Source organism: Mustela erminea, chromosome 17 (genome assembly GCF_009829155.1).
Source record: "Mustela erminea isolate mMusErm1 chromosome 17, mMusErm1.Pri, whole genome shotgun sequence".
Classification (NCBI taxonomy): domain Eukaryota; kingdom Metazoa; phylum Chordata; class Mammalia; order Carnivora; family Mustelidae; genus Mustela; species Mustela erminea.
The window spans coordinates 27,366,162-27,380,402 of record NC_045630.1 but is presented as its reverse complement, the minus strand read 5'-3'; the positions used below and the strand labels follow the sequence as shown (position 1 = coordinate 27,380,402).

The 14,241-nt window shown below is 51.0% G+C and overlaps 1 protein-coding gene across 8 annotated transcripts in view; it reads left to right on the top strand.

Annotated features, from left to right (window-relative positions):
• Nucleotides 1-14,241, top strand: part of TNN (tenascin N) — a 58,876-nt gene that overhangs the window by 5,510 nt on the left and 39,125 nt on the right. For 7 of the 8 annotated variants that reach the window (XM_032318970.1, XM_032318975.1, XM_032318973.1 and 4 more), the window contains exons 1-5: nt 893-1,992; nt 3,245-3,619; nt 4,135-4,398; nt 7,892-8,077; nt 9,240-9,329. In XM_032318970.1, coding sequence (XP_032174861.1) covers nt 1,446-1,992; nt 3,245-3,619; nt 4,135-4,398; nt 7,892-8,077; nt 9,240-9,329 — 1,462 coding nt within the window. In that variant the 5' untranslated portion in view covers nt 893-1,445. Of the gene's footprint in view, nt 1-892; nt 1,993-3,244; nt 3,620-4,134; nt 4,399-7,891; nt 8,078-9,239; nt 9,330-14,241 lie in introns of those variants that run through there. The other variant, XM_032318968.1, reaches the window with a different exon arrangement.

The following is a 14,241-nucleotide window of genomic DNA, read 5'->3' as shown; positions in this document are numbered from 1 at the left end:
TATTTCTACCCTATACCTGCCTTCCAACTCACTCTACTGGCCCTCCCCAACCCCCTTCTCCTCTGACAAAAGTCCCAAGCGGATTCCAGAGCTGCCTGATCACTCTGGGTATTGGAAGAGCACCTTCTTGTGAAGAGGGGGTCCCTCCCAATAGGAAAGCCTCTATCTTCCATCCAGGCCCCCCATGTTGTCAGTGTCTGTACCAATACTTGAGAGTCTTGAGTTGGTCACAGATGCCCTGCGGCTCACTTTCTAGCCGAGGGCTGTGCCACAACAGCCCAGCTGAGAGGTGGTCTGGTGAATGCATGCCCCTCAGTAAATGCGAGGCCAAGGCCCTGGCTTGGTCTCCTGGGGTCTTCTTGGCCTTGGTCTGATAGTGGTGAAGGATGTGTCATTCTGGAGAAGGGCTGGGGAGGCATCCTGTTACACACGGATGGAGCTGAAGGCTCACACTTCCTGGGGCCAGACTAGAGGTGAAACCCAGCAGCCTGTTCCTGCCCCAGTTTCCTGGACTGACCGACAAAGCAGGCCAGCTGGGCATGGATGGCTTTGAGGGTGACTGAACCCCTTGGCTTGTGTGATTCTGTGCTCCTGCCTTGGGAGGGCTCCAAGGAATTGGCCTTGGGTCCTTTCCTTAAGAGGCTGACAGCCTCACGGGGAGACAAACTGTGTACAAGAGTAACTATAACACGGTAAACCATCAGGAGGTCCCCAGAGGAACCGACACATTTCTCAGAATGCTCAGCATAAGGAGAGCTAGTTTCCACTGGGAGTGAGATGGGGGGTGGGTGGCAGGAGAGAAGGCTTCATGGAGAAGGCATTTGCGTTGGAAATTCTGGTCTTTTACTGGCTTGAAGGCAGAGGTGGTGAGGAGAACCCTGGCCCAGCATCTGAGTACAGGCTCTGCCCTTCCTGGATGTGGAAGCTGGGCCCACGAGCTCCATCCCTTGAGCCATGGTTTTCTCACGTGTGCAAAGCAGCGTGACATGGGGTGATGAGCATGGACGCTGGAGCTGGACTGCCTGCATGGAAATTCTGCCGCTCTTGGCTGCTTGCCTGTGGGCAAGTCATTTTAGGCTGACGAAGTCTCAGTTTTTACATCTGTAAAATGGGGTACAAATATACTCCACGAAGGATTGTTGTGAGGATTGAATTGGTACACAGCATTCTTTCTATGTGCAGGTGTTCTGTAGGTGGTGTTGACGGGGCGGGTAATACTAGGAGCGTGGTATAGATTAGGGTTGGGGGCAGCTGGTCACAGTAGACCCTTTATAGGAGACAGTTGTTATCCTTGTTATTATTAGTCACATGAGTATAGAATTAGAATGAAGAGGCGGGTCTCCCAGGTACTGAGCGGTGTAAGCAAAGCCAGGAGGTGGGAATGGACAATGTGTGAGAAAGGACAAAAAGTTTGGTTTGGAGCCTTAGGACCTACAGGATGAAATATGCCTGCTGGTTTCTCAGCCTGGTGGGCTCCTAGAAGCCACTCAAAAGTCCAGATTCCATCAGCAAATCCCCATGGCTTGTCTTTTACATCTTTCCTGGGTACAGGTCTCCTAGAGGGTCTGCTCCCTGTCTCTCGGAGGATGGGTCTCCAGGGGACGTTCTGCTTCCCCCTGGGGCTCCTCGTTGGCTCTGTGCTTTTGGTGGCATCAGCCCCAGCCACTCTCGAACCTCACGGCTGCAGCGACAAGGAGCAACAGGTCACCGTCAGCCATACCTACAAGATCGACGTGCCCAAGTCTGCACTGGTCCAGGTGGAGACTGACCCTCAGCCCCTCAGCGATGATGGGGCCTCACTCCTGGCCCCAGGGGAGGCTGAGGAACAGAACATCATCTTTAGGCACAACATCCGTCTGCAGACACCACAGAAGGACTGTGAGCTGGCAGGCAGCGTCCGAGACCTCCTGGCCCGGGTGATGAAGTTGGAGGAGGAGATGGCGGAGATGAGGGCGAAGTGCAATGTCCAACGCTGCTGCCAAGGCGCTGCTGGTGAGCTCGCCACCTGGTATTCATTTAACAAACACTCACTGGGCACCTGTTATGTGCCAGGTGCTCTCTGTGAGTCTGGCGGGCTGGCGGGCAGGCGGGCGGGGGGGGGGGGGGGGGGGTCTTGTCTTTCGAACTAGCTCCAGGCAGTATCTGTAAGTCTCAGTAGACAGGGACCAGCAACTCTTAAAGTGAGTCTGGACTCCTGGGTTTAGGCTTCTGGGTGCCCTTTGTGGGTCCAGTATCCACAGGAAGGGGGAGCAGTGGAAAGAGAGGAAAGCTGGTCGGCTCTGGAGCTAGACGGGACCTGGTACAAATCCAGTCTTGTCACTATTTAGTGGCATAACTCTGAGTAAAGTCCTGAAGTTTTCAAAACTGTCCAATTAGGATAATTCTATCACCTAGTCCAGTTCTCAGAACTGCACACTGTACAGAAGTTTCCTGGCCCGTAGTAGATATTTAGCAAAGCGGATCCAAATCATAACGGGTGGTATGTTGACATTCCTTTCTATGCTAGGGGAAAAGCCATGGTTGAGAACATCTATATACCGGACAGACACCTGGGTCCCAGGGCCACCACCACCATGATACAGCATGCACGGCAGTGGAGGAAACTCCCTGTCAAAAATGTCTAGGAAGGAAAGAGGGTGTTCTGAGAAGCAGGAGCTGGGCTGCTGACCGGCCAGGGCCTCCAACTGCCTCTTGCTGCCTGGGCCTAGAGAGGGGAGCCTGGGGGAATCCCTTTTTCCACTCCTCAGGCCCAGAGTGTGAATGGCCTATTGGGGGAGCTTCTGCAGCCCACTTTTCCAGGTTTCAGTGTGGGCTAATTTCCCAAGGAGCCAGCCTTGCTAAGGTCCAGCCTGCTCCCAGGCAGCCTGAATCTCCCCTGCCTGCCCCCCCCCCCCCCAAGCCTGCCCCTCAGCACAAGCCGGCGCGCTGATGCCCGGGCTGGAGCTGTGCTTGCGCCTTCATGGTTAGGTCCTCAATACTTACCTCCGTTTAGAGCAGAGGGAACCAGAACTCACCTGAGCACTTGGATGAGAAGGGAAAGGGATGGGACTTCACGTGGCGTTGGGGAGTGAAAGGACACGTCTGTAGCTGCCGCAGGTTGTTGTCTGGCCCAGGTTGGAAAGGGCAGACCCCTGTCTCAATCCCAGGCCCTGGCCTCCTAGGAAGGAGGCGGCGAGAGGGCCCCGGCCCTCGGCGCACTTGGCCGCCCTAACCCCCAGCCTGCTCTCCTCTCGCCCGCCCACAGGTGGGAGCCACGACTGCAGCGGCCACGGAACCTTCTCGCCGGACACCTGCACCTGCCGCTGCGAGCAGGGCTGGGAGGGCGCGGCGTGCGAGCGGCCCGCCTGCCCCGGGGCGTGCAGCGGTCACGGGCACTGCGCCGCCGGCCGCTGCGAGTGCGAGCCGCCCTACGTGGGCGCCGACTGCGCCTACCCCGCCTGCCCAGACGACTGCAGCGGCCACGGCGCGTGCGTGCGTGGGGTCTGCCAGTGCCACGACGACTTCACGGCCGAGGACTGCAGCGAGCGCCGCTGCCCCGGCGACTGCAGCGGCCACGGCTTCTGCGACACGGGCGAGTGTTACTGCGAGGAGGGCTTCAGAGGCCTCGACTGCGCCCAGGGTGAGCCGACCACGAGGCCCGACTCTCCTTTCCCCGCCCCGCGCCGGCAGCCTTTAGCCGTCGGGACACCCGGGCCGTGCAGGGAAGTGGCCTCTGGTCCACCTCGGAAGCCCCGGGGTGGGGGTGGGGGGCTTGTAAAATGCAGATTGCTGGGTTGGCCGGAGATTCCAATGCAGGGGGCCTGGGATGGGGCTCGAGGATCTGCATTAATAACTGGTTCCAGCGGCTGTTGGTGCTACTGGTCTGAGAACCAGCCTTCTTCTGTGACCTGACAGCGGGTGTGTTTGTGTGTGTGTGTGTATGCGCGCGTGCGCGCGTCTAGGGCTGACTGAGTGGGCGTCAACTCCCAACCACGTAGCTTCCGGCGAGACGGGTGGCGGGGGCGGGGTGTGGTGGGTGGTCCAGAGTGGTACCTGCCACCAGAGTTAGGTATATAATGGGTGCTCGGTGACATTGGTTGTGCCTTTTCGCCCCTGTTTCCTCCCCTCCCCACACCTCTGGTGTTCTGCATACAGTGGTGGCTCCCCAGGGCCTGCAGCTGCTCAGGAGCACGGAGGATTCCCTGCTGGTGAGCTGGGAGCCCTCCAGCGAGGTGGACCACTACCTCCTCAGCTACTACCCTCTGGGGCAGGAGCTCTCTGGGAAGCAGATCCAAGTGCCCAAGGAGCAGCACACCTACGAGATCACTGGTTTGCAGCCTGGAACCAAGTACATAGTTACCCTGCGCAACGTGAAGAAAGAAGTTTCCAGCAGCCCACAGCATCTGCTTGCCACGACAGGTGAGGGATGCCTCAGGTTTCCCAGGGAAGGCCCCATTTTAAATATTTCTCCCATCATCCCCACAAATACCTAATACTCAGAACATTGCCCTCGTTTGGGGTTGAAAAACATGCCTGCTGCAGTCCTGCTTTCTGGAGAAAAATCTCTCAGCTTTTCTTGGCTCCCTTCTCTCAGTTCTGCCAAGGCAGGGATAGAGCCTGCTGGCCTGGGGCCCAAGCAGTCTTCTCTGCCCCTGAGCCAAGGAGGCTTTGAGGCCTCAAGGAGGCTTTGAGGCCATTCAGCAAACTGGAGTTGGGATGGGTGAAGGTTTACTGAAGCCACCTGTATCAGAGTCATCTTAGCAGGAAAGGGAGAGGGTAAATAGTAATTGAAGACAGTTTAGGGAAGAGGCATGGGTGGATAGAATTTGGCTGGTAGAACACTCTAGATCTAGCATCAGTGGGGGTCCACTCCAATCTGAAGGAGCAGGGATGGAAATTGGTAGTGAGACCCAAAAAGAGGTATAGGAGAGGACTGTCTGAGGAAGCCGTTTGGGTAGAGATGCAGGCCATCTCTCATGGCCTTACCAGAATGGAGGGAAGGAGATCAGGAACTCTCTATCCTGCCTTCTGAGCTCCTGGTAACTCACTGGTTGAACGTAACAAGAAGCCAGAGGGCAAGGGGATTGACTAACCCAATTCATAGCGGTCATCATTTGGGATACACAGGAGGACAGAAGATGGATTTGGGGGGACAGAGTCTCCAGTGTACCACCAAATACTACCAAGGTGTTTGTAAAGACAAGCCTCATGGCTTACTGTTTAGAGATTCTTGTTTTCTCATGAAAGTTCTTAAAGCAGCTTAGATCTTCAGGAATTTGGAGAAACCCAGTTAATCTGAGTGATTCTGATCCCTTCATTCACTCATCTTATTTTACTGGACATCTACTTTGTACCAGCCACTGTTTTAGATGCTGATAAAAATCAGCTGCCTCTACCTTTCGCTAAACTCCTGGGGAAAGTTCCGGGAGACCCAGGTGGTTGGGCTTTTGGGCCCATCGTTTTCTCTACAGAAGCATCAAGCTGCCTATCCTGTTCGGTGGTGGGGATAGGGATGGCTCCATGTTGGAAAGGGCCGTGAAGGACCTGTCATCCTGGGGGTATAATCTGTGATTGCCTTTGTCGACCCCCTCTGGGCATAGGCCCCTTGGGACACCCCTGGAGTCAAGCAGGTTGGGTTTATTGACTGTTGGTGTGGGACAACACACCACAGGGTCTGTGTATGTCTCAAGAAGAGCATTAGAAAGGACTGGAAAAGGATTGGGGCTTGTGTTGGGTGATTGGGGGGAAGTTGAAGGCAGTAGGGGTTTGCTTTGGCTTGCATGCCTTCATCAAGGGGAGTAAACTCCATGACTGGTAACTTAGTGAACCTTTTCTAGAAAAAGCCAACTACAGGGAGGCTAAAACCATCATCAGAGAAGAAGGGTAGTCACTCGTATTAGTCAGGGGAGAGAATGTTGGTTTTTTTTTGTGGTTTGGACAGTGTTCCTGCTTTTGCCTGTATTCAGACATGATTACGGAATGGCTTTCTTTTGTCTTCAGCTATCATGACCACACAGTGGCCTTTCTGATGCTGATGTTCTGTGAAATCATTTATGCTCAGTGGGAGTGCACCCAAGCTAACCTGGGAGAACCAGGCCAGCTCCCCACTGCTGGGCTGTTTTTCTCTTTCTCCCCATTTTTGTCTGTCGCGGCCTCTGTCCTTAGTGCCCAAAGCCTCCCAATGAAGAGCAGAGACAGCTGTTCTGAAAGTCTTAGTAACCCCTCTTGGCTTCTACACTAGGGACTTGTGAAATCTTGCAGCTGTGAAGCTTGTCTTTCTTTCTAATCTGATCCATGTTAAACCCTTTCTGCTTCCTCTTCAGGGAAACCCCAGTCTGAAAGACACCTATCCCCATAATAATCTTGAATATTTTCATTAAGTCTCTGCTTTTTCGTTTGTGAGCTGTATAGGTCCCTTCTGTGATCCTTGAGTCACTTTCATTACTGACCTCTTGACCTGTTCCTTCAAGGAATTCCTATCTTTGAAGGAAGAAGCTGGAGGCTGGGAGATGGAAGCCAGTAGGTTGGAGGAAATTCTTTAGAGAAAAGGCTCTGTGAGATTCTTGTTCATAGCAGAGTGAATCAGAAACATTCAGACCCGAGGGACCTCAAGAGCACCAAGTTCACCCCCTGCCTGATGCACAAATTCTGTGTCCCATGTCCTTGACAAATTCTCTGTCCCATGTCCTTGACAAGGGAGCACCACCAAGGCAGTGAAAATGGGTATGTGAGCAAGGAAGGGGCAAGGCTGAGAGCTTAGGGGCTTCAAACTTCAGGTCAGGTGACATCCATTGGATATGGCTGTTGAATATGGCCATTGGATACGGCCATTGGAACCCACCGCTCTCAAAGACCCAGTCCCCTCCCCAGCCACCGCCCAGAAGTTCTTCCCTTGGAACCACATCAGTGATCCATTCTTTTGCATGAATCATTATAATTTCATTTTTTTTTTTACAAGTGGGAGGGTAAACATTTAACCATTAATACTTGACTATGAATAAATAAGTACAGTAACTCCAGTAACTCTCCTCTGCAGGCTGGACAGGTTGGGCAGCTGAGGTCACCAGGTCTAAACTCTGGTAGAAGGCACAGCGAAGATACTCAGGAGGACCAAGTTAAAATTCACCTATTTTACAGTTTTCCCTCATGTTAGTCTTTTTTTTTTTTTAATTTATTTAACAGATAGAAATCACAAGTAGGCAGAGAGGTAGGAAGAGGGAGAGGAGGAAGCAGGCGCCCCGCTGAGCAGAGAGCCTGATGCGGGGTTCAGTCCCAAGACTGTGGGATCATAACCTGAGCCGAAGGCAGAGGCTTTATCCCACTGAGCCACCCAGGCGCCGCCCTCCCCCCACCCCTTATGTTAGTCTTTACAGGAGAATGTGAGAGGCAAAGAAGGAGCTGTAACTTGGGAGATGGAGGAAGAGACTGGTTGTATTATCAGTACTATACTCGAGATAATTTCAAAAGCATTCCCACACTTTACATGGGAGAAGCTGAGCTTCTCCTGGGATTGTCTTTGAGGGCACGGTGCTGTAGCTAAAGGGTGTGTTTCATTCAGAGCGGCCTGACCCTTGGGTCTGGAAGTTTGCATGGCTGGCTAGAGACGTGCGGTCCAGGGCTTGGCCCATGGCGGCTTTGACAGGGAGGGCAGCATGGCATCTGATGGGATGGGGTGGGAGGTAGGAGGCTTTCTCAGAAGATAGTCTGTCCTCCGTGGATAATGTGAGAGCCAACAGTTTATTTGCTATTTTGGTAGTTTTAAGACGCCTGTTAAGGATATGTGTGCTGGGGTGAAGCATGTTCTCAGTGTGTCTAGAAAGGCCACTGACCTTACTAGGCCAATGACGGCTCCAGACATGCCTGAGCTCTTCCCTTCACTGCTTTCTCCCACCTTCTCTAACACCTGACCTAGATCTTGCTGCTCTTGGCACTGCGTGGGTGACGGATGAGACAGAGAACTCGCTTGATGTGGAGTGGGAGAACCCCCCGACTGAGGTGGACTACTACAAGCTGCAATACGGCCCCCTCACAGGGCAGGAGGTGGCCGAGGTCACTGTGCCCAAGAGCAGTGACCCCAAGAGTCGCTATGACATCACCGGTACGAACCAACACTGGGAATGTTGGGATGTTTGCCATGGACGCTGAGGTAGGGACAGTGGGCACAGAAGGTCCTGGGGCCCTAGGAATCCCTTGAACTCTGACTCTGGAAACTCCCAGACAAGAGCCCAGTTGGTTGACCTGCAGAATGGGCTCTAGCATCCCAGAGCTGACTCTGGAATCTCAGAGCAGCTGGCTGACAGAGTTCAGCCCAATGTCCTCTTAAAAACCGTGTCTGTGTCTCAGGGTGGATATGTCGGTGTAGACATTCCTTTTGAAAGAACTCAGTGTGTGTGTGTGTGTGTGTGTGTGTGAGAGAGAGAGAGAGAGAGAGAGAGAAAGAGAGACCGGTTTATTTGGCATGGTGCATGGAAGAGTGATGCTGGGCGGCCTGGGTGGGGAGATCCTTGTCCCATTTGACCAAGTCAATCTACTGAGAGCTGAAAATCCAATGGCCGCTAGCAAAACAGGGCCCTGCAGGGCTGGCTCACATTTTGTGACTCCCAAAGCTTGGAGAATTTTCAGGGCTCTCTTTAAGGAATATAATACACAATCATGAATACCTAAAGAACTACCCTTGGAGGTAGCCCATGCAAGGCAGGGGGCCCTGAGCTTACTAGCTCCACGGTTTCGTCCTCCTCTGCTGTCCGCTCTGTGCCCTCCATCTTGAAAGGACATCTTGGGCTTCCCAGTGTCTGCAGAGCGGAGAGCAGCGTGCGTGCCTCCCACATACTGCTCTATCTGGGCCACCTAGAGCAGTAATTCCAACCACGGCGACAGAGAAACAGACAAGAAAAGGCAATGCAGAGAAGAAAATCATGGAATACGATTAGGCTAATTATTACAATGAGGCAGAAAGAAACTTTTGAGGGAGAAGGATTGTTGGGGGGCAGAAAGCCAGTTGGGCTGTAAATAAAATTGGGAAATCAGTGCTTGGCGGCCCAACAAAGGAGTTCCCTTATGTTCACTTCATCTACTCTGGCCCCCCGCACCCCCTGAAGCGCCTTGATGGTGCCTCGTACTCCTGGCCCCAGCACTCTTTCTCTGCCTTAGATTCCTCTTGGCGTGAGAAGCACCCCTCCTCCCACGAGGGAAATCCTTGGGGAGAGCAGGTTAGGGGCAAGGGTCTGGGGTCCCAAACTCACCAAGCTACTTGTTGGCAGGTCTGCAGCCCGGGACAGAATACAAGATCACCGTTGTTCCCATGAAAGGAGAACTGGAGGGCAAGCCGATTCTCCTGAACGGCAGGACAGGTAGGAGCAATGTAGAAGCACTGTGCCCACTTCTCAAGTTCGCTTTCTGATATTTTTTTTGGCTGACTCCTCTCTGGATAAGAACACTGGGATTTGTATGTACTGACTTCGGTTTTGTGGGGCTGGGGAGGGGAAGGGAACTTTTCCTATTTGAAATGTGTCTTACCATTGAAAATCTCCCCCAGGATCTTGGAGTCAAGGGGAAAGACCATTTCGGACACCTTTCTGCTTGTTTTATTAGCTTTTACCCCTGGAATATTTTTACTCAGTATCTTGGACCGAGGCACACAGATCCCTATTACCTAATACACGTGATCTGTAATTTTTTTTTCTCTTTATTCCTGTGTTTTTTTTTTTTTTTTTTTTTCCTGATGATCACATGCAAACACTCTGGTTTAAAATGTCAGAAGATTTTAAAGACTCTCACGTGGGAGCAGTGGTATATTTAACATCTGTGGATTGCGAAAACATCAATAGTGACAGACGTTATAAATCAGTAACATTTGATGATAGATTTGTCATTTCTGAGTCGGAAAAGAATTCGAAATCTCTGTATTCATATATGCAACCAAAATCCACGTAGCTCTGAGTTTTGAGCCAATGCTTGAGTCCGTGCGGAATGGTGTGTCTCCTGCAATGGCGAAGCTCTTGCCACCCCAAGGTGGGAGGGAACTGGTGAGCTAGATGAGAATGCCACCCGGGGGAGGCTGGTCCTCGAAGCCGACCAAGAAGGGATCTTTGAATTTCGAGACTTTCTTGAAACGCGTTTTAGTTCTTTTCGATTCCCTCTTGGCAGGAGCTGGCCAGGGTGGTGAGACGGTGCAGGAATGGAATTCGCTATTTCGGGTTGCCTAACAGATCGCATATCTGTAGTGTGAAAGCTAGAGTCAGACAGTTGTGAAAGCTAAGCTGTAACTTCATTTAGGAATGAGACAATACAGACTGTGCAGCCTGCCTGAGCAGTGGACGGGTGAAGACTTCGAGTGGGCTGGAAAATGGCAAGGGCTTCCTTGTTAGCTGTGAATTCACTGAGAATGTCCTAGGCATCAGGCATTATGCGAATGAAGGACTTCTCATAATGGATCCCATTTAGTTCTTACCGTAATTGCGTGGTAGGTCCTACTATTATTTCTAAGACACATATTAAAAAACAACAACACCTGGGAAGTTAAACTCAGGATCGCCTAGCCAAGGAATGACAGAGCTGGGATTTGAACCTAGGATATCCACTTCAGTGATCACAAAACTAAAGTGCCTTCTACTTTTACCTTTTCACCCATTGTTTCTGGCTAATTCTCCTACTGTTTACCTCCTAACTAGAAAAATGTCTTCGATTTCTCGTTGATTTAGGACAGTGAGGAACCCCTGTATCTTGGCCTCAGTGGTTGTGACCATCTGGGCTGTTCTTACTCCTCCTTTTTCCAGTGGAAAACCTTCTTGCTCTTGGACTTTTCTTGGAGTTTCTTTTCTTTTCTTTTCTTTTTTTTATTAAAGTAGACTCCATACCCAGCATGAAGCCCAGCACAGGGTTTGAACTCACAACCCTGAGATCAAGACCTGAGCTGAGATCAAGAGTCGGATATTTAACCAACTGAGCCACCCAGGTGTCCCTGTTGCTGGGGTTTCTTAACACAGAAGGCTCATGTCTGCATTATGGGTTCCTTCCTGTTCCACCAGCCTAGGAAACCCTCCACAGTTACCTCTAGCTATCCATTAACTCAGTCGGGAATTCAGTTAATTCAAGCTATCAGTTAATTCAACAAAAATAAATTGCAGAGTCCTGCTAGGCACTAGAGACATGGTCCCTCTAGATTCTTCCAAAGATGAAAAGTCCTGGTCCTCGCCTTTCAGGGGCTCATAGCAATAAGATCACTCATCCTTCCAGGCTCAGCTCCAACCTTAGCCTCTCCACTGAAGCCATGTGGGACCACATTAAATAGCAACTGTTTTTGCCTCTGAGTTTTTAGAGCATTTAATCACACATGGCCTTGAATTGCTAGTTAACCTTTCAAGTATGTTATCCTAACTAGAATGTGAGCACTCAAGGAGTGTTTTTATTGTCAATTACATTCTCGAAGCAGGATGGGATATTTTATTGGATAGCAAATAAATTTGTGTCATGTGTCCAATGAACATAAAAAAAAAAAAGACACAATCATTTCTGAGGTCAGGAAACACTTTCAAACCTGGCTAGACTGTTCATTCCTTTAACGGGGGAAAAAAAAAAAAAAGAATCTCTCTTTTCTCCAAATATTTTACATTGCCTGAGATGGAAAAAGACACCATAATCTAAGAACAGCATAACCATGTGCAGGAAAGAAAGGACACAGTTCAGTTATTTTCCATTGAACAAGTCACTCAGGGAACTAATCCTCAAAAGGGAAGGGGTCAATTGAAAATCCTCACCCTGTTAAGGCCCTCAGAGGGCACGGAAGCATCTTCTGGAAAGGCAAGGCTTCCGAAACAGGTCAGCTTCAGAGTAGCAAGCATCAACCAGCCCATCGTCTTCAGGAGAATGACCTTGAACTTCACCGCCAGACACTCCCAGCCATCCCACCTCCAACAACAGGAAGGGGGCAACTAACTAAGAGGTGATGCTACCCCTTTGTCCTCAGTTTCTCCATCTGTAAAAGGAGAGGTTGGACTAAACGAGCTTAAAGTCCCTCTTTTTTTTTTTTTTTTTTACATTATTGTTAGTGCTTTCTTAACTTCCATGACTCATGCTTTTCTGTGGTGAGTCTGGAACAAAGGACTGCTTGCTTTGTTAGAATCCCACCAGCTCCCATGCACAGCGGAACATCCTTGCATACTCACGTGTTAACAATTTTCGTAGAACGTTTCTTTTGACGGTGCCGTGAAATAGCAATTTTGCCTCTCTCTGGATCTTTTCCACTTTTTACCACCTTCTAGACACACTGCTGCATTTGAAGTGGTCCAGGCCCTAAAACTTTCCCTCTTCAGTTCCTTCATATTGCAAGATGAACCTGTCAACATCCAGAGTTCCTGCCTCATACACAGTCCCCCATGTGCTCCCAGTGGCTGAAAAAACAACCATGATCTTCATCAATTGAGTACCTGCTGTTTTCTAGGTGCTCAGGGCTCCATACACATTATCTTTGGTCCTTACAATAGCATTCCACACATTATTATTCCCATTTTACATGGGAAAAGTGGAAGCCCACAAAGTTTAGGAGAGTCAGGTGAACCAGTGAATAGCATTTGAATGTGTTTGCTTGAGGTCAGATCACAAGATTTCCAGAAGCAAAGCTAGAGGAGAGCAGGAAGAGAGGTTGATCTCTGAACACATTCTCTACCAATAAGGCCTTCAGGATAATTTTATTGCCACAGTGAAAGCAATGGGGGAAGAGGCTGAGAAAGCAAGGTGATGGGACACATGGCTACTGCAGTCCAAAGGAAGGCCTCACTTTCCAGAAACTCACTTTCAAAATAGGGGCATAAAGCCCTATCCCCTGTCTTTGCCCCCAAGCCCGTATCCCTGTAGATTTTAGATCCTGGCTGTGCCATTTTCCACTATGCCAACTGGGTGATTCAGAAGTAGCCACTGGGAATGGAGAAAGCTATTCTGAAGGCCTGTGGCCATGGGCTAGAGCAGGGACATGCGAGGCTGGTGTTCTAGCACAGACTGAGGACAGCCGTGCCCTCCCCAGCCTAGTGGCAAATCTCATTAAAAAGGGGACTAGACTTTTCCCCAGTGTGCCTAGAGCTCTCCATTAGTCTCCTCTGTCCGCTCAGTTTTGTCAGTTAGATCTTCTGAACAGGGGATGACCTTTATTCTAACACATGCCGTGTAAAGGTCTACCTCCCAAGTCTTGTCTTATGCATTTCTGACCTTCCATGGCCCTGACAAAGGTCTCATCAGGGCAGCCTAGTGTCCAGCAGGTGGGAAGGAAGTTGAGACCTGGGAAGGAGAGCCTGTCTCCTCATCGAGGTTCCCGCTGTGACTCATCTGTGATTCAGCCGTCTGTCTGCAGCTACTGGGAGGCTTTGTTCCATGGAAAACCTGTTTCTGATCCCCACATCCCTTCTTGGCAGACGGGAAGGATTTGGCCCGCTCAGCTGGCTTCTTCCAGCCATGTGGCCCACCATCAGGGTCCCATCACTGAGGCTGTCCTCCGGCTTCTGCATCTCAGTGTCTGGTTCCCATCCTTAGGGAATAGTTCCATGAGGACTCTCCTTCTGGCTCAGGGTGTCCCTGTTAAGAGATTGAAAGAAAGGACAGAGTCCTGAGTTCCAGGCTGGCCGGGACTCTAACTGGCTTTATGACCTTGAAGAAGTCAAGGTCATGGATGTCCTCTCTGGGCTGGGTCTCTGGAACCCTGGCATGGGAGGATTCTTATTCTTATCCCTCTTATTCTCCATCGCCAAGATGCCTTTCCTGGCCCTCCATTCCTCGAGTGCTCTGGGACTATTGAGGGAACAGGGTGTATCAGGGCTGGTTATGCTCACTTGGGTACAGTGGCTCTCGAGAGGGCCGCACACACAGGTCCCTGACCCCGCAAGGCAGAGGTCTGTGCTCCCGCAGCTATGGTACTGAGCACTGCTTTGGGCCAGGGAGGGCTAGTGGGGGGCACTCCTGGGACCATGGGGGTGTACAGCTACAGGTCCTTTTGGAGACTATGAGGACCAGGGACTTTAAGAGGCAGGATGTAGGGTGTTCTTGTCCTCTTTGTCCCCGTCCTCACTTCCCATTCTAAATGTCCCCGTTCCCAAGTCAGCTCTGGTTTCCCAGATTCACATGTTACCTTTGGAGGCTCTCTTCATTCTCTCCCTGTCCTGTGCGGAATCATGCTTTGCATAGAAAGGGGAACAGGGTGGGAAAGGAGTTCTCTCTCTCGTGCACCCTATCCCCCGAGCATCCTCTGAGAGCTTGCTTGAACCTCCAGAGGCCTGC